General features: G+C 33.7%; 1 protein-coding gene across 1 annotated transcript in view; it reads left to right on the plus strand.

The window, feature by feature from the left end:
* The first annotated feature begins 6,676 nt into the window (after window positions 1–6,676).
* myofl (myoferlin like) overlaps window positions 6,677–18,879 on the plus strand; it is a 50,679-nt gene continuing 38,476 nt past the window's right edge. The window contains exons 1-8 of the mRNA XM_682373.11: window positions 6,677–6,875; window positions 7,426–7,481; window positions 7,570–7,661; window positions 13,657–13,765; window positions 13,855–13,954; window positions 14,706–14,878; window positions 16,077–16,205; window positions 16,460–16,522. Of these exons, the coding sequence (XP_687465.5) occupies window positions 6,788–6,875; window positions 7,426–7,481; window positions 7,570–7,661; window positions 13,657–13,765; window positions 13,855–13,954; window positions 14,706–14,878; window positions 16,077–16,205; window positions 16,460–16,522 (810 nt within the window). The 5' untranslated portion in view covers window positions 6,677–6,787. The remainder of the gene's footprint in view (window positions 6,876–7,425; window positions 7,482–7,569; window positions 7,662–13,656; window positions 13,766–13,854; window positions 13,955–14,705; window positions 14,879–16,076; window positions 16,206–16,459; window positions 16,523–18,879) is intronic.

Below are 18,879 nucleotides of genomic sequence, written 5' to 3' on the forward strand. Positions count from 1 at the left end.
TATTACTTTATTATTCAGTCATTATGAGTTGAGCCATGTGCTAATCAAGAACTAACTTTTAACTACAACTTGAGTCAGATGAGTTCATGTGTAAATAATGGCTACTTGTTAGTTCATGTTTGTTAATTAATGTATTAATTAACAATTTGCTTTTAGCTAAATGTAACAAACATGAACTCATGACCTGTTAATGTATTTTCATGTCATTACTTTACTTGGAGGGGCACTTTATCATTAACTCATTATTAATTACTCATGCACTCTGTTTAAACCAGGAGTGCCCAAACTTTTTCCTATAAAGGGCCAAAAAGCAAACTTGATTGAGGGTTGTGGGCCAAATATACCAAACCTGTATATATTCAATTTGCCATGGTTAATTTCCTATTTAACTCGGTAACATTTAAAAATATCTAAACAAATGTTGCTTTAAATCATATTAGCTAATACAATATAATTTGTATCATTTAATAATGAACTTGTTACAGCAAAAACATAAACAATATAACACAATGGAGTTCGATGTGAAAAACACTAGTCGAGCTGCTCCTGTCTTTACCTTGATTTGCTCGCTGATATCTTATGCATTGTCTGTCAAGTAAGAGTAATTACATTCTGATTCGTTTACAACTGTTAATTGAATCATTTAATTTCAGTTGGCTTTTTTTGAAGTTTAGCAATAAACAAATAAACAAAAGGTTATGTTAATTTTGAAATTGCCATCTCCGTCAAAGGAATTTGCTCCAGCCACCTCCCCATCATTCTCCCTCTCTTTTCAGATGGGATGGTGGGCCAAATCAAAGGTTACCATGTGCCAACTTTCGCAGGCACTACTTTGGGTATTTCTTATTTAAACTGTTCAATATGATGTAGACAGAACACTTTTATGTTTTTTTTTTTTTTTTTTTTTTTAATGTAAACAGGCTTCGGGTGGAAATGCATGCCCGTAAGTTCAAAAACTGGAGTTTATAAGTCGTTAGAAATGAGTTAATGTGCCCCTCCAAGTAAAGTGATGACAACATGTTGTACTCATGATGTTAGTTAAAGATAGTTCTTAATTAGTGCATGTATTAGTTCATAATGAAGCAAGTTTTAATTTACATTTTAGTACATCGTTATCCACGGACAGTTATTGTAAAGTGTTACTAGAAAAAGATAAGCTTAAGCAAGAGTGTAGTAAATAAATCCAAAAGCGACAGTAAAAATAAAAACACAAAGTAAAAAATATTTTTTTTTTTATTACTATTACTCCTCAAAAGAGCCAGAAAATTGTGTATATGTCAGATTTTTCACACACACAAATCTGTTGTCAAAACGGACGGTAATGTGAACCAATATACATTCAATTATTAGTCAGCAAATCAGTGACTTATAAAAGATCATGTGTTAATTTTTAGAATCATCTCTACATTTGCTCATAAAATTAGTTTGGAAGATCTAATTCTTATGGTAACCCAATTGTGGTCGAACCATTAGAAGTGTTTTAAAGACATATTAAACGTATTGGGTGAAGAACCATGCTCCCCTCAGTCTTTATAGACTTGTTTGAGAGATGTGGAGAGGATGCACTCTTACGTTTATCTCGGAGATAAAAGTGTTCACAATGCCCTGGAGAGGAAGCCCAAGCGATCGAGAGCGAGTGAAAAGGTTTTTAGTGTCTGTTTGGCCCTCAGCAACTGCACTGGGCTTTTTGGTTTGAGCAAGAGACTCGTTTTATCATTTGGTTAAAATGGTTGAATAGACATGTAATCATATATTGCCTTCTGCTCTGAGTGTCTGTTCTATTTTCCCCTGGAGCATTCACGAGCTTTTTCAATAGAGTATATGCTTAGAGTATATGCTTGATTTTAAATTTGGATTGTATTTTTCATTTAGAAAAACATTTTTAAACAGATTAAGCAGTGGTTATGTAAGATCATTTTTTTTTTTTTTTTTATGAAAAGTGGAATACAAATAAGATTGACACAATGGCTTGACGTTAACATGCTCTTCAATAATACCGCCAGAACACTCAAATCATGAAAGTTGTCATTTACCACCATCGTCTGGTTGTTAAAGGAACTTCACAGCTTCTACACTACTGAAACCAAGTTCTCCAAGTGTACGATTTATAGTTGTGTTTAAGTAAAACTATATATAAAAAATAAAGTTTTGTTGTTGTTGATTTATAATGCAACGTATATATGACATTTATTTAAATAAATTTAAATGTTGCCATTAATTAATAAAAAATGTATTATTATTATTATTATTATTATTATATTTTATCTTTTATTATTATTATTAGTTGCATACAATAAAAAGGTGCTATGTTTTCAGACATGTTTGTATTGATTTTTAAACAACACTACCAATCCCAGAAAGCAAGGTTAATTTACTATGAACTTAACCCTGAACTATGGGTTAATTAACCCTAAATCTGCTTACTCGAGCTATAGTTGGTTGGTTTCAAAACCCTGTCTGGGACCAAGTTCATTTAACCCAGAGTATACAATTTCATAATTGTATATATCTGTGCGTTTTTTGTCTCTATTTTTCCTCTATTGTGGCTCATTTGTATTTTACTCTCCAAAAATGCTTTTACATTTTCATATTTTTTCACAATTTCCCAGTCAGTCTCCTAACTGCAAGCAAGTTAACATTTAGACTCTAATCAATGATATTCTTATGTGTTCACAGTAAGTGCCACACACACACACAAAAAAAGAAAAAACACACACCAAATTTCATATCATTCTAAATAACAAAGTAAATATTAAGTAAATGCACATGCATCTCATTTTCTGGTCTCTACAATTGTCCTATTTAATGGTCACAAATAAAATAAATAAATAAATAAATAAATAAATAAATAAATAAAATGTCTTTGTTCCTTTTAGAAGAGATCCACCAGGAACCATTATATAAGTTTACAGATCTTACAATGACTCTTCTTTTAAAATTTGAGTTTCTATAATTACTTTTAAAGTACTTTGAGGTCTTAGTGTAAGGAAAGAATGACACCAGAACCTCAGTATTGACAAAAAAGTGCTTGAATGATCCCAATTACTGCAAAAGGGTCCTGCAAGTACTACAAAGACTGTCAGTGATTCCTCAAGGAACCCCTTTTTGAGAGAAAGGGGAAAGAGCTTTGAGGCACTTGAAATACATTTTAAAGTTATTTGAGTACTTAACAGGGTATTTGAAGCACCTTTAGTTTTTACAGTCTTAACATGAACACAAGACATTATTCTCAATATTCTCAAGACAGATGCCAAAAAAGTGTGCCACACATATTGTTTCCTATGTTTAATGGAAAGTTACATTCTTAACCCTTTGGTGCCAAGTTGCCCATTTAAGTTATTGTTTATGAGACACATTTAATTGGTAAGTACTCTTTTAAGGAGGAGAAATCAAATACCAATGAAGCTGAGTGGTTGCAGATTTCAACTGCTTTTTAAAAAATGCATGTCTCAGAATTTTCTCTAAAAAAAAAAAAATGAAGAATGTTTTCAGTAATTTTGTCTGGATGATATCCTGCAAAAAAATATGAGTTAACATTATTGTTATGTAAAACTGTACTTTCAAAAAAGTATTTTATCAAATATGTTTTGGTAAATTAAATAAACCTTCTTGTTGCCTAAAGCCAACATTGTATTACCACAATAGAATCATAAGGCCATTCCAGACATACTAGATTAGAATACTAATATACTTGTACATTACATTACTATCAGTCACTGAAGCCATGTGGATTGCCAACTCTGGTTCTAAATCATCAGTTCTGCCTCTTCTGGACCTGCCTGCTGCCTTTGATATGGTAAATCATAAGATCCTTCTATCTACCCTCGGGTGTTACTTATCTTTCAGGGTTGCCTGGACTCCTAATTCAGTCAGGAATCTTGTCAGGATCTTTGATGACCAGCTGTCCTTGGATAACTACACAATGTACCTCATGTCATTTCTAGACTGTACTACTGCAGTGTAGTCACTCCAAGTCCAAGTCAAATCTCTTGTACATGTAAATCATTTTGGATGAAAGTGGTAGCTAGTTGATTCAATGTAACAGTAATGTTTTGATATTATGATTTGAAAAAAAAAACACATTTCAGAGAGGTATCTTTCAGAATATTTACTCATTATTTTAATATAATATTCAAGCTCTAATTATTCATACACCTGGAAAATTCTGACTTAATGTTATACCCAGCCTTTTTTTTTTTTACTTTTCCAAAGCATTAATTAACTAAGAGCCTCTAAATGGTTTGTTTATTCCCAAATATTGATAACAACATATCTTTATCTAATAGAAACTGTTGCAGAATAAAATAGCTTCTGTGCATTACCCATTATTTGGTAAAATTACCCTGATTTTTAATAGCGAAAACATTTGTTTTCTGAATGATTTTCTGAAAAAGAATTTTTTTTTATTTTTATAAATTACATATTAAATAGACTTTTGAAAGACGTTATCAGATATTATCAGATCTTAAAAATATGCAATTCAATAAAACACATGCATATTAGGCTACAATAGTAGGTCTACTGCAGGCAATAAACAGTAAGAAGTGCTTTTTATTTGTAGCTTTTTTAATTTATTTTTTTTATTGCTGAAACCAGGAACATACATACATAATAGTACATAAAACTAAAAATACAGTATCACTCAACAAGGGACATTGACAAAAAGTACAGTACAGTATGAAACAATGGAAAAAAATAACATTACAAAAAATAAAGAGAAGTGAGAAAAGGAAGAAGAAATATTAAAGCACTTTGCAAATACAAGGGTTAATTTAAGTTTAACCTATATGAAGATTTCAAAAGCAGATCATATTTTGACAGTTTTTAAAGCTTTCTTATTAGTCGATCCTGAAATCAACTTTATGTAGTTTTCCATATCTTTAATGAAGACCTCAAAGGCAGGTTTATTATTTTAGAATTTGCATTTGGCAATGTAAAATTTACATTTTCCTAGTTAAAAAAAATAAAAATATATATCAATTTTCATTTGTACAGAAAATTGTGGTAGAATCTTCACCTTATCAAAAAAAAAAAAAAAAAAAAAAACTATATTATTCCAAATCTGCTGTATGTAATGACATGACCAAAACAAAAGCACACTGTTTCACCAGCATTCACACAAAAAGAACAACTCAAGTCAGTGTCAACTCTAAACATTTATAGACATTTCTTGATAGGATAACGTCTGTGGATCAGTTTAAACCAGTGACCAGATTTTCTCCTAGTTAAAATTATTCTAAAGTTTTTTTTCCAAAAGAAGATACGGTATGGAGTAGAAGTTAGATTCTTAAGAAATAGTAATCTTATTTTGGGATTTTTTGTTCCTATATTCCAAAAAACACATTTGACTGACAAGAGTGTCACGTGGATTAAGGGCAGATGCTGTAACTGTTGGGGAACAGTTACAATTCCTCAGAAGTATATATATGAAGTTTATTCATGAACTAATTTTGAGAGGATCACGTGATTATGATTGAAGACGGCTGGTTCTGCATTAGCATGTATGATCCACCAATCAGGCCATTCCTAGCCCACTATAAAGAGCCAGGGTTTTTTCACCACAGTCATCTTTGTTTTGAAGAGTCCCCCCTTCCACCCCTACCTCTTCACCTTTCCTTCCATAGGGTGGCACGGTGGCCCAATGGTTAGCACTGATGCCTCACAGCAAGAACGTCACCGGTTCTAGTCCTTTAACAGGCTGGCGGTTGTTTCTGTGTGTAGTTTGCATGTTCTTCCTGTGCTCGCGTGGGTTTTCCCCGGGTCCTCCGGTTTCCTACCACATTCCAAAAACATGCACAAGTGAATTGATCAATCTAAATTTAGCACTACAATCAAACTCTCATCCTGCAGCATATCTCTTCATAGTATTCATTTTAGTTATCAGCTTCTATCAAGCAGGGAGTTGTCGAGATCTACCTGAGCTCAAGGCTCCCCTCTCGCCCTGCAAACGGGAGGGAGCCCAGGGCTCAAGGACCTTTTGAGCTCAGGGCTCTCTCCCGGGACAGCATGCCAAACTGGCTTATAATCAGTCATCAGCTAAGTGTGAACTCTTGAAAAGCCAGATCGAATGGCTCCCACGACCACCGCAAGTTCTTTTGGAGTTACAGGTGTCTGGTATTTGGAAAGAAATTTTGAGTAATAAAGTAAAAGACCTTGACTATTAAACAGCTGTTGTACCAAAACTATATTATATTACTAAAACAGTTAAGAAGTGTTTTTTTCCTCTCCACTTTATAAAGTCCTTTTGATAAACGCAATTAGACGAATAAAATATCTCGCCACACGGTGGAGCCCGAGTACAGGTACAGGTGACTTGTTGTTTGTTGTGTTTAAATAAAACTTATAAAGTTAATGGCGGAATGAATTCTGTGCAGTATGAACTGTTGTCTACACTTCACACTTCTAAACCTGGATCACCCTTACAGTTAATATATATATTTTTCAATATAGTTTACGGTACACGTGTTGATCACCTTTCGAGGCGCACCTTGAATTGAAAGTTATAATCTCCTCAGTGAAAAAAGCCTGTAAAACTATTGTTACAACTATATTCCCTATATTTGTTCTAAACCGCCACATACAATTACATTAGTCTAAAATTATTAATTATAAAAGGGAATAAATTGCTACGATGTTGCAGCGCAGAGGTCCCTCCTCTCATCAGCTCGTCTCATTTGTCTGACTGGCGCTTCCTCCTCTGATGGTCAGCAAATGTTTCTACTCTTCGTGAAGAGAATCTGTTGAGTCGATGTCTTCTGTGCAACCTTAATTCGTAACATTTGGCAACATGTTGAGGGTGGTTGTTGAATCCGCCAAAGGAATTCCTAAAAAAACTATTGGAGTTCCAGATCCTATAGCAGGAATCATCTTTAGGGGTAAGTCAGCGATTTTCCATTAGAGGTTTTGTTACAAGTTTTTTTATTTTTTTATTTACCTTATACCTTTATAATTTTCATTATTGTTAATGTGCATAACTGAAAAGTTAAGCGGAGTTTGATGTCTTTTTACAGAATATACACATGACTTTTTCTAAAGCTGCTTAACATTTTATCCTTAGTTTTTGTTTCTCAGATTTGTATCAATGATTGTTTATGGAAAAGAACACCAAATGTCCTTATAAGGGATTGGAATGGGCCATCGTTAAAAAGAAAACTTGTCCCTCCCCTACACTATAAAAAAGTGAAAATATGCAGTTGTTGAAATATATATTTCATGGGACCCTTAAATGATGTGATGTGTTACAGTCTTACTAATACATAGTACATGTTTTACTGCATGAAGCACATGGATACTTTGTAATCCTCGTTTTTAAACTAAAATAATTGTACAATTCAAGATAATAACATTATGCTGTGTTGATTATGTTAATGTCATGATTGTTTCTTTATTGGTCATAAGAGTAGAAGATTTTTGTTTAACTTTCAGGTGAAAAAAAGAAAACAAAAGCAATTGACAAGGAATTAAACCCTGTTTGGAATGAGGTCAGTTTTATATTGGATACCAAAATGATGCTGTTTAAATCAATGTGTCTTAAATGTGGCCAACCAAGACTTGATATTTTCATTTCAGATAATTGAGTTTGATTTAAAGGGGTCCCCTTTGGATTCCTCGTCATTCATTGAAGTGGTTGTGAAAGACTATGAAACCATTGGAAAAGACAAGTAAGTTTGCATCTACCACTGCTTCACTGTATGAGCCTTATTGGATTCATTTAAAGTGTAGTATTTTAATTGCTGTATGACGATGGTGTGGCGTAGATGGTATTCTACATTTGCTGAGTGGGTGGGTGTGGTGGGTTTACCTTTGCAAATCACTTCACACATGCTTATGTACATAATGTGGCGGTACTGTAAATCACTGCAGTGTAAAGGATACACCTAAGGAAGTCTTTAGAAGCATGAGACAAAAAAAAATATACATTTTGGTAGCACAACATTAGCAATTGTCTTTCTAGGTTAGTTAAAAGTACTAGCTTGGCATGAAACTCTTTAAAACCTCAGTACCACACCCAAGTACTTTGTCTAAACTTGTAGTGTTGTGTTGGAGAGACTCCTGGCGGTTCAAAGTTGCACCTTCGATCAGCCTTTTAACAAGCTTTTTGTGTGAGAGACTCATAGTCAACTCAAGCTGGGTCTTCAAACTAGTGAACATTTGGTTTGGTTCAAAAGGCAGTTTTTCTTCCATGTGGCAAGTTTTACTGCAAAGTCTGCCATGATAATGAACTTTCCATGAGTCACACAGACGACGTCTCCTTGGCTTCCTCCACCATCTGCACATACTGGATTTAGTTTGTGTTCTCTGTTGCCACATGCAGAGTAAAGAGTATCATAACAATAGAAAAGTACTGTAAGCTTGCAAAAACTTGTTCAATTTTGATGTTGACATTATTTGAATCATCAGTTTTTTGCAGGGATTTGGAAATGATGAAATGGGCTTTTCAAGCTTGCCTTTGGCCTTATTTGGAGTTTTTTAATAGCTTTTGTAGAAGAACTTTATTTGGAGGAAATTCAGGAAGTATCATGTTAGAGAGATTGTAATGATTGTAATGACTCATAGGTAAATCATGTGCAGTTTGCTATCTTATTTGGAGTTGTTTTCTGTGTCTGCATTGAGTCCTTCTCAGAAGACCACAGCGACTGTTTGACAAAGGAAATGCCAGAAGATATTTTTGTGAAGAAAAAAAGACAGATAAAAAAAAAAAAATTGGTAAATTTGGTATTAAATATATTTACAGAGAGGGTTTAAATATTCCAGAGTGTGTTCCAGAACAGAGAAGTTCATGCCAAAAGCCCTGCAAAGTATTTCTGTCATGCAATAAGCAAAGGAGTGTGAACTATTATTTACACTTATGCATTTTTCTCATCCTTACTGTACATCTACTATGTACACTTTTTCCATGGACAGTAGGTGTTTCTGAGACACACACACTACCTTGAACTGAGTTTACCACATTTTAAAAAATCGTCTTATTACAAACAAACCTACTTAGGTTTTGTATTAATTCTGTGTCAGACAAAATTAAAGTACATTTTTGTAATATAGTGATGTGTTCTGAAACAGACAGTCGTATACCAGAAGTTCTGTTAAGTTCACTTTGTATGACCAACATATTTTGCATGCAAAATGATACACAAGATTAAAACATTCCAGTATGGGATACATCCAGTCTTATAAAAATCCTCCACTAAACAAAGTCTCTAAAATAATTAGAAAAAAATATTCTATGACTGAATATTTCATGGTATTGTGAAGTATTATGATTTATTGTATTATTAGCCAGGTTTCCATTCTTCATGAAGCAAATCTTTTCCATCAAGAGTGGCTGACTGTAGTATATGTAACCTAGTAACCAGCAGTAAACAAGGCAAGCATACAGAGACAGCTGATTAGTCACATCAGTGGAATATTCGATGCATCATAGTTTATTTAACAAATGCGTTTGCATCTCACATTATTTACATTTTACATGATTTTTTTTAACAAGTCCAAAACCAGCTATAGCAAACATAAAAACTTTTTTTGTTATAAATGAAGTGATTTTTATTTGAAATGTGGTGTTTCCCCTCAGTTCTCATTTCAAAATGTGCAGAGGGATGGAAACCCAGCTAGCGAGTATTCTGGCACATGTCTAGTACAATCTTCTGGTAATTATCCCAAATTCTAAAACAGATAGTTCCAGTCCAATTCCCCATCAATGAAAGTTTTCCATGCAGGTAAATTTGTGTATGGAAGGAAACAGTTTGTGACTGAGGGAATATTATTTAGAAGTTGTTTTAAGGTGTGGGGCTTAAATAACATTTGGATCCAATATGGTCTATTTGGTGTCGTTTAAGATGGTGTTAGTACAATCAGATACATTGCTTTGCATGTAAACACTCATCTTTAGTGTAATTCTGAATCTCCTTGGTTATCATACAAGTATAAAAAGGTACACTTTTGAAAATAATGAGATGTTTGCACTTTCCTCTCATTCTGTTGGCCACATTTTTAAAGTAAACACAGCCATATCACCCTGCAGCCCAATGCTGATTACTCATTAAAGTTAAAGCAGGGCTGAGCCTGGCCAGTATCTGAATGGGAGACCACATGGGAAAACTAGGTTGCTGTTGGAAGTGGTGTTAGTAAGGCCAGCAGGGAGCGCTCAACCTGTGGTATGTGAGTCCTAATGCCCCAGCATAGTGAAGGGTACAATACAGTGTCAGTTAGCATCATCTTTCGCATGAGACAATAAATTGAGGTCCTGACTCTGTGGTCATTAAAAATCCCATAGCATTTCTATGGGTGTAACCCCGGTGTCCTGGCCAAATTCCCTTCATTGGCCCTTACCCTTCATGGCCTCCCAATCGTCCCCATCCCCTAAATTGGCTCTATCACTGTCTCTCCACTCCCCCTATAGCTGGGGTCACTGGCACTTTTGTCCTGTGGCTGCTATCAGATAATCCATGTGGATGCTGCACACTGGTGGTGGTGTGGAGAGACCCCTCTCATGATTGTGAAGCACCTTGGGTGTATGGCCCCTATACATGATAAATGCGCTATATAAATACACATTACATTACTGTTTGAATAATGCAATAATTCTCAAAAATAAGAGTTGTTTAAACTAAAAGGCAGAAAATATATCAAGAATTTGTTTAAACAAAATTTACAGTGCAGTTGCTACTCTACTACTCGCACAATTTGGATTGGATTTGGATTACTAATTTTACTCACAAATCTGCAACATATTAATGCATATATAAGCCTATATCAACCCTAACCTAATGCAAAGTAATGTGATTTATTGTGCAATTGTGGCTGTACATATTCCACATATTCCACAAGATGCAGGCTAAGAATCTTCTCCTTATGATTCTGAGTACACATGGTGAATGTATCAGCTGTGATAGTGAGCAATAGGATGTGCCTCATACCAGTGTCTTTGCTTGTGATCTATGCTGTTATAATATACTCTTACACACTTCACCTTGTGAGAGTCTTCGCAGAAGATCCCAGGCAGTACTCAGTTGAGTTCACATGTGGCTCTTTTTGTCCCTATGCCTGACACACAAGTCCCTGGTCTGGTATAATTACTTCCAGATGTTTTCCCCCTTTTTACTATGTTCACTATACTTTCCACATTTATATGCTTTTTGACTTTCTGTACAGTAACCAGGATTTAAAGGAGACATATTATAGACAACACAAACATGCTGTACTGGTTATAGCACTTTTATGTACAATTGATCTGTTGGCAATAAAAAATCCAAACTCCAGTGCCAACATTACCCCACCATTTAATATATATATTTTTTTTAAACTTTCAAAAATGCATTAGATGGTTAGTTGGTTAAAATAGTTACAATCAGTTTATTATAATGATTTCTGAATGACTGTGTAAGACTAAAAACCGCATCTTAATAATACTGAAAATTTAGCTCTGTCATCACAGAAATAAATTACATTTAAAAAGCACATTATAAAAGATAGTTGCTATACCCTAGCCATTTTGAAAGGTTATTATCATTTTAATTTACAAGATTTGAAACAATAAATCTTTTATTTTGTTTTACCTTATTTTGATCAAATGCAGCTTTTTGAGCCTGATATACAGTATATTTGTAAACACATTTAAAAATCTTACAGTAATGCACAGTTTGTTTTGTTTTATAGTAGATAATAATTGAGGCACAGACAAAAAAGGTCACAGCAAGTTCGGAATTTTTTTTGAAAGCTGTGGAATAATTATAAAGGTTCCGTATAAATAAAAAGATGCTGCATCATTCTTTGCATCCGGTGTTTGCCTTGTGTTGAAATCTGCTGATTGGGTCCACCCAAGTCCTGTTGCTCTATCAGCCTGATTCACCAGCCATTGCACAACTGTTTCAATGGTCTCTTTCAGGTGTCATTGTGGGTTCTTAGTCAGAGAGGGGTGCAGGACGATGAGAAAAGCTGAAATGAAACTTAAACATGTAATTACATTTCTGAAATTGCAATAGTTTTCTCAGGAATTGTTCATTTGAAGTAGTGGAACAATGTTGATGAAACAAGTGAAAGTTTATTATTATTAACTCCACATGGGGTTGTGAAATCCAAATGTGGTCCTCACCATTAATATTGGCAGCCTTAGTTAATATGAGCATAGAAGGCAATGTGTTTATTGTTTGTCATTTTGATATTTTGCTCAAATTATTAACAAACAATCTCTGCTCTCATTGAGAACAAATATCTCTGTTAAATACAGTTGAGATGATTGGCTTTCCTTTGAACCTTGTATTCTTTTTAATATAGTTTCCAGCTTATGTTTGACAGAGCAAAGAGATTTTCACAGTCATTCTTATTATATTTTTTCTTCTATTGAAAGTCTTAATCATTTTAGTTTGGCTGGAATAAAAATTAAGGTCAACTTAATGAGCCCACACGATTGGCCAAAGAACAAACCACTGTCTAATGACTTGCCTAATTAGCCTATTGTTAAACTAATTTACCTAGTTAAGCCTTTAAGTTGCACTTTAAACTGAATACTAACACTAAATATAGAAAAGGATCTTGCAAAATAGCTTGTAAAATATTATGTACTGTCATCATGGAAAAAGAAATCACACTGTAAAAAATGCAGGGTTCCACACTATTCATTCATATTGTCCCAACATAAATCGATTAAGTTAACCTTGCAGATTTAACAAATTTACGTGGATTGAACATAAAACATTAAGTTGTCCCATAGAAATCTCTAGAATTGTGTTGTTTCAGCTTTTTTTAAATAATTGGTTTGAACAGCAATGTTTTGTTTTTGCTTGTAGTTATTAGATATTACTTATTAAAACTATTATGTTTGAAAATGTGTTCAGAAATCTTTTCTCTGTTAAATAGTACTTTGGAAATATTTGGAAAAGAGTATACATTTTACCAGATGGCTAAAACTTTGCCTTCAACTGTATTTGTGGGCCACAATTATTGGATTAAATAGATGGTTGCGTGAGTGAGCAGAGTATTTTTAAGGTACTTCAATGAGGCATTTCAATTCATTTTTTTAATCATTTGGAAATTTTTAACACACCTGGGCCACTATAGTAAATTGTTCAGGCATGACCTCCTTGTTTCACTTGTAAATTTTATAGAATTACTGGCAACCAAAATTGCCAGTAATACTGTAGATTTTACAGCAATTTTTTACAGTTTATTTTCTTTTATATTTTCATGCATACAAATAGGAGAGAGTGTGTTCTACATGTGTTTTTTACAGGTTAACTCACCTGTGTGGAGCACTCTCAGAATTGCACCAATGTTTCTGAGAAGCATTGGTTTTTCACACGAAAGTGTCTTTTGCATATGGAGAGGAGAGAGTGCTTCTCCTGCAGGTGGTTTCACATGCTTGCAAGAAGCACTAAAATGGTGTGACATTTTCCAGAAACGTGGAGCGTTGATAAAGTGTCTGGTGGACACAGAGATGAAACCCTCTATTCTCATCCAAAAGCAAACTTAATTTTTTCCCTAACCCTAATATTTTCAGCTAAAGCTTAAACAATAAATCTATTTTTTCCCACAGCTTTTTAAACTTTTTTTTTTTTTTTTACCAAGAGAGCCAAAGAAAAATCACAGGATTGCACAAACCCTCTAAAAAATGACATTTGCTTCCCTGTTTAAAATAGTTTTTTTTTTTCTTCTGCTTTCCAGATTTATTGGTTCTGTAAAGATATCTCTCAAAGAGTTGGCTGCTGGTCAGACCAGATCTCTTGCTTCTAAGAACACTCCTCTAATTAATGAGAAGAAACAGGAAATTGGGGTAAATATTTTAGTACAGTGTTTCCTAAAACCAACATAAGATGCTGCCTAACTTATAATACTCTACATACTCTGCTTTTTCTACATCAGGCAACTATCAATTTAACAATTGCCTATGAGCCTCCTGCAAGTACCGTCCCAAACCTGAATGATCAAAACACTGGAGAGGCTAACACTAAAGATACTGGAGGTAATTTCCTACATACTATAAATGGCTTACTTTTAACCAGTTGTGTTGAACTGCCCTTCAGCACTGCAGGAAGATTGTAGACGTTTGTGTTTACATACAGTATGGAAATGACGATGCAAATGAGAGACAGAAAATGGATCACTCAAAAACAAAAAGCACATGCACTCTATGAGAATGGACTACATTGTCTTTGTGAGCTAAACAATAAAAATCATTCACATCATATAACAAAATGGAAGAGAATAGGTCAATTGGATATAATCACAATATTTTTGTTAAAATTTCTATAATATGCAACCACAAACATTTTCATATCAACACCTATAAGAATTTAGCAACTTGACCGTACTTATATCTTATATGATAATATTTAAAAATATTACAATATTTGGTTAATTATTAATTTATACATTTAATAAATATATTTGATATAATAATTATTTTAATGATTTATTATTTTATATACAGTAACATGCTACAAAATTACAGAATAACTTTATACTTGTATAATATTGGTATTATTTATTAGTTATATAAGTTTATTTATTAGACAATATTAGTTATAGTGTATTACAGATATCATTATATAGTAGTTATTATTTACAAAAATATTCGTATTAAATATTAGTATTCTTTATGTTATTGAATACTTAATTAATTTATTTATTAATATTTGTTACGCAATCTGACTGTAGGCTATTTATATAGATTTATTAAAATTTTTAATATATCTGTTGGCTTTTTTTTCTAGCTGCTGAAGAGGAGAAAGCTGCTGACAGTGATGAAGATGCAGGTGATGTGGCCGATTCAGGGGCACCTGGAGTTTCTCCCACAGGACAGCCTGGAAAAAAAGACTCCAAAAAGGTGGTTCGGACAACTCGAAAGCGGCAGAAAGCTCTGGCCAACAAACCCCAGGATTTCCAAGTATGTATTTTGTTTAGAGATGGCAAAAGTACACAAATCCTTTACTCAAGTAGAAGTACAGATATTCATGTTTAAAACGACTCTAGTAAAATATGAAGAACTGATTACATGTTTGTATTCAAGTAAAAGTAAAAAAGTACGGCCTCAAAAATGTGCTTAAGTCAAAAGTACCCATTACTAACACTTGTTTTAGTTTCACTAGGTAGGTAAATATCCTGTTTCCCCCCATATATCATCATTCTGACACAAACACACTGTTCATCGTGTAGTTTTGCAGCTGTTAGATCAAAAAACAACAGCTGCCATTCATGTTCATATGCTCTAAAAAATAATTCTATAGGCCTGTCTAATTTTATACAGATTGTCTTACATTTTACACTGAATTCTGTTCAAAATATATTTAATTTTTACAATTTTATATTGGAACTTTTTTATTACAGATAAATAATATATATATATATATATATATATATATATATATATATATATATATATATATATATATATATATATATATATATATATATATATATATATTAAAAATATACATATTTTTTTGCTAAAATAAATACTTATCAGACTTGACTTTTTTTTTGTTGCTTTAGCAGCTCTCATTCATATTTCCCATGGGATTGTGGATATTTCTTTAATGGATGAGGATAATTCTGTGTAAACAATTTTGCTATGCTTAAAGCAACATGCACAGATGTGACTACAACCTACAAAACATGTGCTTGATCTTTTATTCACATAAATAAATTCAGGATCTTTTGCATTATATTTTAATTCATGAACTGCCAAGTATAGTTATTACTTTTGTTGTTGTAAAATATGTTAAAAAAGTTAATTGAAGATTAATATGCCTATATGTAAAATCATGTAGTGAATAAAAAATCTATTCAAAAATGTAGAACAGCATAATTTCTGTATTAGGAAACATGAACCCATCGGAAATAAAGGAAATAAATGTCAACAAAAGTTTTGATAAAGTATTTAATTGTTTTAGTGGTAACTATACAAATCTTTACAAAAAAAGCACTTTTTTCACTGTATTTCATTAAAAGACCAGAGAAATCCTGTGCAGTGTGATCAGAAGTGGACAAACGTTTCTAACCTTAAGCATTTACATGGCATATTTTTGAAGTGAAAGGGTTTGGTGGAACTGTAGCGCTTTAATACATTGATATTTTTTACTCAGATTCGTATTCGAGTAATCGAGGGTCGACAGTTACCCGGCAATAACATAAAGCCTGTCGCCAAAGTAAGTGTGTGTGGACAGACACACAGAACGAGAATCCGAAGAGGAAACAATCCATTCTTTGATGAGGTATTTAAAAGAAAATCATCATCATCATCACTAAATGCTGTTTTATTAGACAGAATCCTTCCATGCTTTGGTCTGCTTTGTTCTGAATAAACCTGCTGACCCACTTTTTTCCTTTGGTGCTGATATTTCTGTCACTCTCGTGTCTACAATCTCCTTGTTTCATATTCAACTGAGGCGTCTTTAGTGCTATTTTTATTAGCATTCAATTCCATTAGCTTTGTTTTACAGAATATTTTATTTGACTGTTTTCACAGATCTTCTCCTACAATGTCAACATGCTGCCTTCTGAGCTTTTTGATGAGAGCATCATGATCCGGGTAAGATGAGGCAATCCACAAGTTGACAATATTTCTTAATTAGCAATATATCAAGCAAAAAAGCAATCATAAACTTGAGTGTGAAAAGCTGATAAAAGCTGAAGCATGATGAAAGCTGAGGACACTAATTGGTTAACAGTAATTTTTTTTTTGTAAAACATATTTAGTTAGTATCAAGGTTGGAAATGAATCGGAAATGACAATAAGGAAATGCCTTAAGTCATTCATTTTGCAGCTTTGTAACGATTTGTGAGAAGTTCAGTAACTTGCAACCTGCAGCATTATGAACTGAAATGTTTTGACTAAGGCTGTGCAATATGATTATATTATATATTATGAACATTATAAAAAGTCTATTGTTTCATATTATGCTCCATCATTTATATCATGCTGTCACAAAACACATCCTTTACGGCAGCGATTGCCAAAAAGGGGTACCGGCCCACAAGGGATCCTCAGCAACCTCTATGGGGTTTGCAAGATATTTTTAAAAATTACAATTAGGAGAACGATCATGTTGCCCAAGGTCATTTTATCCCCTGGCTGACCCAAAAAAATTGAAAAATTTGTAATTGGTCCTTTACAAAAAAGACCAAGACTCACTGAGTCGCCTTTAGCAGCTAATAGTAATGACCCATGCATGCTGGAGCTGGACCAAGGTGAGGAAGCTCCGAACATTTCAGGTCGCAGCACTAGCAATATTGGAAACACAAAATGCAGGAAATACCTAAAAGATAGTTGCTTGAACTATGGTTTTATTTTCTTTTCTCGAAGCAAAGAGTCCCTAGCCAGATTGTATCTGCGCCAAAGTTTTTGCTAACGAATGAATAAGGCCGTCCAGATTAATAAGACATTTGCATATAACTCAACCTCAATAACGCAAGGTGTACCCAATACAAATGGCCTACTAATGCTTTGCTTTTATACTTTACATCAGGCTATTATTTGTAAACATATCTTGATATAATAATAAACATACTGCCGTTTGTTTGAAAACAACTTTATTTTTGTCATACCTACTGCAAACTATAAATGACCATATATGAATGATATACTGTGTGTGTGTGTGTGTGTGTGTGTGTGTGTGTATAAATAGACTTATATAAACTATTAATTTATCATTTGATTCTATTAATCTATTTGATATATATTGTTATGGGCTGCACAGTAGCGCAGTGGGTAGCACGTTCCCCTCGCAGCAAAAAGGTTACTAGTTTGAGCCTTGGCTGGGTCGGTTAGCGTTTCTGTGTGGTGTTTGCATGTTCTGCCCGTATTCTCATGGGTTTCCTCCGAGTGCTCTGGTTTCCCCCACAAGTCCAAAGACAAGTCCAAATTGTCCATAGTGTATGTGTGTAATTGAGTGTGTATGGATGTTTCCCAGTGATAGGTTGTCGCTGGAAGGGCATCCGCTGCAGAAAATTGGCTGGATAGGTTGGTGGTTCAATCTGCTGTGGCGACCCCAGATTAATAAAGGGACTATAAGCTGAAAAGAAAATAAATAAATGATGTATATTGTTATCAGGATATGAGATAACTTAAATTGTCATATGAGATTTTTGTCATATTGCCCAGCCCTAGTTTTTGGTCTGTGAATAGAATAGCATACTGTAATAGTAAACATAAAAATCTTTTAAATAATACAAATTCTAAATTAAATTTATTTGCATTTACGGAACGTTTTCATTACACTAAAAAATAGTTACTTTAGATTACTCACACTATGAATGAATGGTTCTTTTAATGTGAAAGGGACACTGACAAGGAAGGTGCGCATCCAAATGCAGGTTTATAAAGAAGGCTCAGACAAGATGTATGCAGGCAAATTTAGAGTCGTAGTCAAATGCACAGGTGATTGGTCTGTACGGTCAGGCAGCCAACACCATAAACAAGCAAACAAGGCGAGGGTCAAAAATACGGCAAAGCAAAACAAGAAAAATGCATTGTAATGTTCACAAAACTGTTTACAAGACTCAGCCATAAATTGTGCGTGTGTGCTATGTCCTTGTAATCAGGTTATAATGATCCTCTGGCTGTGAATTTGTGCAATCAGCGAAATCTGGAACAGGTGCGTGATATCGGTTCATGACTGGATGTGTAGTCCACATAATAGCAGACTTGTAGTTTGTTAGCGATGTGCGTGTTTACCAGCGATCTACGAGGACTAGATTGCTGGTGATTGTGACAAAGGTTCTCATCTCTGGTAAAAAAAAAAAAAAAAATTCTTCTTTCTGGCACCTTTATATATTTAAGTGTGAGTTCTGATTAACTGGATGAATTGGTTGCAAGATTTTACATTAAGAAGTAATTTAAAAAAATATATATTTTATTATCATTTGATATTTTCTGCTGAGAGAGCT

This window comes from Danio rerio, chromosome 13 (genome assembly GCF_049306965.1).
Source record: "Danio rerio strain Tuebingen ecotype United States chromosome 13, GRCz12tu, whole genome shotgun sequence".
Lineage (NCBI taxonomy): Eukaryota > Metazoa > Chordata > Actinopteri > Cypriniformes > Danionidae > Danio > Danio rerio.